At 42.8% G+C, this 6000-nt stretch overlaps 1 protein-coding gene across 1 annotated transcript in view; it reads left to right on the top strand.

The window, feature by feature from the left end:
- slc35f1 (solute carrier family 35 member F1) overlaps nucleotides 1–6000 on the top strand; it is a 107341-nt gene that overhangs the window by 76294 nt on the left and 25047 nt on the right. The window contains exons 4-5 of the mRNA XM_053613838.1: nucleotides 310–469; nucleotides 2815–2971. Coding sequence (XP_053469813.1) covers nucleotides 310–469; nucleotides 2815–2971 — 317 coding nt within the window. The remainder of the gene's footprint in view (nucleotides 1–309; nucleotides 470–2814; nucleotides 2972–6000) is intronic.

The raw sequence follows: 6000 nt of genomic DNA, 5'->3' as shown, positions 1-6000 counted from the left end.
GGGTTTTTTTTTTTTTTTTTTTGAGGTTAGGATTGATTTTTTTTATTATATTTATACTTTATTAAATTTGCAGTGTAAGTGATTTTTGTGTGAAAGCTGCAGTTTTGTGTTTTCAGCTACCAGTGCACTGGTAGATTTTGACATCTGCACAGACAAATATAGCAACAGCGGAGGAAAAAAACTCTTCTTCTCAACCAAAATATACTAATAAGCCACAGTTTTGTCTGCACAAAAATACGACTGTGTGTCACGAGTGTGTTTTGATGCTGTGAGTACGTGACTAATGTTCTCTTTGGTGTGTGCCCTCAGCTATTGGACTGCTTCGTCATCCCCGTCGTGCTCCTGCTGTCCTGGTTCTTCCTGCTGGTGAGGTATAAGGTGGTGCATTTCGTCGGCGTGGGCGTCTGCCTGCTCGGCATCGGCTGCATGGTGGGAGCCGACGTGCTGGTGGGACGACAGCAGGGTCTTGGTAAGGCTCTTCATCCAAATGGCATTGACTCCAGCAACACACACACACACAGACGTAGAACTCCCGAGTGAGGTGTGGCATTTCAGATGCCTCCGCTCAGAGCCGTGTACAGCCCTCTCCGATTCTCACCAGCTCCCTGACCGAATCACTGCTTGTTATTAAATATGAATAAGAGCTAGGCCTGGTCTATAGAATATCTCACACTGCCTCCCCAAAGCCCCACATCTCATCAAAAGAATTCACAAGCATGGATTAGATTCTGCTGTATAAGGATTTATATGAGAGTAAATTACCCTCAAGGGTCTTGTTGTTTAATAATATGGTGCTCGCTTGCCTTTGATATTTCACCGTTCCTAAGGTTTGCACTGCAAACACAGGTAATATCAGGCAGCAGTGTTTTGGTGTGTAATTGATTTTACTCTACAGAAATCGTTTTAGTGAAGGTTATTTACCACAGTAAGAGCAATATTTGATCTGCAAGGGAAACGACACTAAAATATTTCGATGCAACCAGTATATATTTGTGCAGTATTATAACTGTGCTCTTAAAGCATTGTTTAGCAAATCTATATATCGTGTTCAGTGTTGGGTAAATTACTCAAAAAAAAAAAAAAAAAATCCACTACAGATGACAAATTACTACTTTAAAATTGTAATCTGATTACATTACTGATTACTGCATGTAAAAAGTAATCAGATTACTAATTACTTTCACATTACTTTCAAAAGCATCAAACCTACAAAAATACACTACAAAGTGAAACTCGTAGTTCTTTCAGTAATTTGCCTCGGGTGTTGTTACTGTTTGTAGGACGACCAGACGGATAAAATAATAAACTTTTATAACTAGGCTAGTTTGGTGTCGCTAGCCAAGGGGAGACACAGCTAAGCTCTCACTGTATGGGTTTAGCTGCTACAGTGCCGTGCACAGTACATTATCTTTCCTTATGCTATGCTCATGTCATGTTCACGTAAACTGGAACTCATATAGACATTTACACACCTTGTTTTCCTGCTCAGCAGCAGAGGATGTTAGTGTTTCCGTTTCATATATATATATCGGCGTATATCGATTTTTCCTCACACTGACTGTGTGAGCTAGCGTTTGGCAGAACTGAGACCCGTCAGCCAATAAGACACGAGTATTTCCACGTATTTTCCTGTAAACCCTGTCTGATTGGATTCGCCTCCGTTCACCGAAGATACAAAATTACACGCGGTCTTCTTATACTTCTTTTTACGTTCAGCTACGTAGTGACAAATCACTCCACGTGGAGAATTATTCGGGGCCTAAGAAAAAATCTTCGCGGCAAAACGTGATTTATTTTAAAAATGCTTTTGATTTAATATTGTTTTCTTAACGATACATTTGTATCGCGAGTAACTTGATAAAACTCAAGTTTTCTAATTGGATTACATGACAATCACTCCAGGGTAATCCATCCATCCATTTTCCGTACCGGTCGCAGGGGAGCCTGGAGCCTATCCTAGGGAACTCAGGGCACAAAGCAGGGGACACCCTGGACAGTGTGTTAATCCATCTCAGGGGACAATCACACACATTCACATACTACGGACAATTTGAAAATACCAATCAGCCTACAATGCATGTCTTTGGACTGAGGGAGGAAACCGGATTACCCAGAGGCAACCCCCGAAGCACAGAGAAAACATGCAAGCTCCACTCACACAGGCTGGAGAAGGGATTCAAACCCCCAGACCCGGAGGTATGAGGCAAACATGATAACCACTAAACCACAGTGCCGCCCCGGAGTAATTCATTCACTCAAAACAACCAAACTCACTAAAGTGGAACCAAGGTGTTCCTCATCATTTTGGTACACTATATAGGTACACTATATGCCAGAAGTATGTGGACACCTGACCATGACCATGACCATGTATGTAGGCCTTCTCCAAACTTTCACCACAAATTTGGATGAACGCGATTTTTTTAGAATGTCTTTGTATACTTGTTACAATTACAATTTCTCTTCACTGGAGCTAAAAGGACCAAACCTGTTTTAGCACGACAATGCTCCTGTGCACAAAGTGAGCTCCATGATGATATGGAGTGGAAGAACTTGCCTGACCTCACTAATGCTCTTGTGGCTGAATGAACACAAATCCCCACAGCCACACTCCAAAATCTAGTAGAAAGCCTTCCCAGAAGAGTGGAGGTTATTACAAAAGCGAAGGGGGAATATATCTGCGATGGAATGTTCAATAAGCACATATAGGCGTGATGGTCAGGCGTCCACATACTTTTGGCCATACAGTGTGTGTCAGAGGAGAAGATGAATGTTCGTCATTGTAATTCTAACATGTGATTCTTCACTCAACAGGGGACCATAAGCTGCTGGGAGACCTGCTGGTTCTGGCCGGTGCCACGCTATACGGCATCTCTAACGTGTGTGAGGAATTCATTGTGAAGAACCTGAGTCGTGTAGAGTTCCTGGGAATGATGGGCCTCTTCGGTTCCTTCTTCAGCGGCATCCAATTGTATGTGTCTCTCCTCAACATACACTCCATCCTTGCTGTTGCAAATCGTTGTCACCAAGACTCGACTGGCATAATCTTATATAGTCATATATAATCATATTTTAGCAAATAGCAGCATATTTTACATCAAAGCAGCATTTGATTTACAATGTGTTCCTCCTGTGAGGTCTCCATGTGCACATGGCGGTATTCTCTGCCAGTCCCTGGTCAGGATGAGGTCATCCATGTGCCACATAATGGATTTTGCCCCTCAGCTGTGACTCAGCTTCCCCCTGTGGTCCTATTTCTGTCTCAGCCAGCTGGCTCTTGCTGGTACTAGCTGGAAGCATTTCCCAATCCTGATCCAAGAGGGATTGTCTTCCTCCCTAGTTGTTCTACCCATGAGCCAGAATGGGTTATTTGAATGCATCACATTCTTTAACAAGCTTCCAGAAGCTTCCAGTTGGAGCTTAGACCACCAGCCGCTCGCCTCCCCAGGGCGGCTCGCTGAATCGCTCACAAATACATCAACATCCAAATTTATCCTATATTTAAACACACCCCAGCAGGTCTGTTTACCCATGCCAACTGCTAACATGTTGGGTGTAATTACACCAAAATGTGATGAATTGTGAAAGAATTGCGGTTGCTGCACTTTCAGTTAATAAAGGTACCGGCTGTACTTTTCCTTGGTACCACCGTGGATACATCTTTTTTTTTTTATCATTTTAGAGTGTACAGTATACTTTGGAAATGTGAACACCTTTACAAGAAGGCAAATAATTGCATCTTAGGGACCAGTGATGTACCTTTTAAAGCTTAATGTGCACCTCTCCAGGAGAAAAACATACAAAGGAAAAGTACACTTTGGTACCATTTTTTCTAACAGTGTGAGTCTGCATTATCACTATCCCACTGTGTACCAATTGACGTCTTTGGGAATCCATTATTGGGTCAGCCTGGCCTAATTAAGTTGCACTTAATGAATTTGGATTCTAAATATACATTTTATTTTCATCTATGTTAAGACCGTTAACACAGCGCACTCCAAACAGAGGGTGGTAAACGTTCTTTGTTGCTGAGGTGGTACTCTCTTGGATCTTTTGTACCTTTAGTTTGCATCTTCTACCTGAAATGGTGCATGTAGCGTGCCTTTAACGGTTTTAGTCTAAAAGCTAATTAAGAGATGATCCGTAAAGTCCAATTATTGTAACTTAAATCATTTTTAACATACACTTCACTTTCTCTTTCTCACATTCATCACATTTTCAGTTGCATACAAAGTCAGGGATGAGCAAGTCATATATGTATTAGTTAGTCCACTGGGCAAGGACAAGCTTTACTGTTCTGCTTAGTTTTACATGTTGTGGGTGCTACGTAACCTAAATGACCAGGCTAAATGATCGGAAGGTTCTGGTACTGCCAAACGGCCACATGAGCAGGGCCATCGAGCAAGACCCTTAATTTCCATCTGTTCAGCTCAATTGTAAGTCGCTTTGGATAAAAACATCTGCCAAATGACTTAAATAGTAATGTAAATTTCTCTGCTGAGCAAGTACGAATAAAAGACTAATAACCCAGACTTGAAATCTGCTTGTTCCATGCACCCAGGCTACCGTAAAGGTACCGTACCAGCAATAAGGAAGGGTACATTTTTGAGAGTGTGGTTCTCAGAAATAGTGCCCTCTCAGATCCCAATGCCCCCCGGATCTCCAGCACCTCTCACTTTGACGCACTTTCACTCACTTTGACAATGGAATTAAACAGGAAGGGGTTTAGTGTATTGAGGATTGAAAGACCTTAGAGATTGATGAGACAGTCAACCAGGACAAGACCTTGTACAATATGGGTAGTTCAGCTTTTCAGGGAGAACACTATAGTTGTTCTGATAATTACCCAGGTATTGTACAGTGTCTTGTCCAATACCTGGGTAATTATCAGAACAACTATAGTTGTCTTTTCTACCTCCTCGAAAAGGTGAACTACCGACATCCCATTAAGGTCTGGCACAGACTTCTCCATGTATTGTAATTAAGTCTTTGTGCTCACTGGGATAGACATTGTTACAGAATACAGAAGCTGAAAGTCCTGACTGATTCAAAATGAGCTGGAGGGAATAGCAAAAATGCTTGCCTCCCTTCCTGTCTCATGATCGACTCTGGTGTAAAACAGATGAACGCGGAGCTGGAGGAGACATCTGAACACTTGTCTTTTGCCACTGCTCTTTCAATCTCTGCTGCCAGTCTTAGAGCTATTGAATATATCGATTGAATCCCTAGGGGTTTCGGAAGGTCAGAAGGTTTGACCACTTTCCAGTTCAATATTGGAGACTTGTCACCTTGTCTATTATAAGATCTCACACTGGTCAAAGCAAAACATATCACCAGGGATTTCTTCTCTGTTCTATTGAGTTCCCCCCATGGATGAGGTGAAAAGAATGGATTAAGGTTGTCCATCACCACTCTTAGAAAAAAGGGCTCATCATCGGATGATCTTGGGATGGTTAACATTTGTAGGAGTTCTATGTGGAATGTCTTCTGAAAGGGATAAACAAAAAAAATTGTCTATGAATGTATATTTGCAGAAATCATTTTTAGGGGTTGGGCAGGGGCAGCTGCTGTGTTTGGGGGCACGGTGGCTTAGTGGTTAGCACGTTTGGCACATACCTTCAGGGTTGTGGGTTTGATTCCCACCACCGCCCTGTGTGTGCGGAGCTTGCATGTTCTCCCTGTGCCTCAGGGGTTTCCTCCAGGTACCCCGGGTTCCTCCCACTGTCCAAAGACATGCGTTGTAGGCTGATTGGCGTTTCCAAATTGTCTGTAGTGTGTGAATGGGCGTGTGATTGTGCCCTGCGTTGGGATGGCACCCCGTCCAGGCTGTCCCCCTCGTTGTGCTCCGAGTCCACTGGGATAGGCTCCAGGCTCCTTGTGACCCTGTGCTTTACAACACCCAAGGTTGCTTTACAGTACACCAATAAACAAACAAAAAAAGACTAATCATATTGTAACGAGGTTCTAAAAACGAATCCATGCAGTTTTGCTCTTTTGGGT

The sequence above is a fragment of the Ictalurus furcatus genome, chromosome 25 (assembly GCF_023375685.1).
Source record: "Ictalurus furcatus strain D&B chromosome 25, Billie_1.0, whole genome shotgun sequence".
Taxonomy (NCBI): Eukaryota; Metazoa; Chordata; class Actinopteri; order Siluriformes; family Ictaluridae; genus Ictalurus; species Ictalurus furcatus.
Note: the sequence above shows the minus strand (reverse complement) of the source record. Positions and strands in the feature narration are given on the sequence as shown.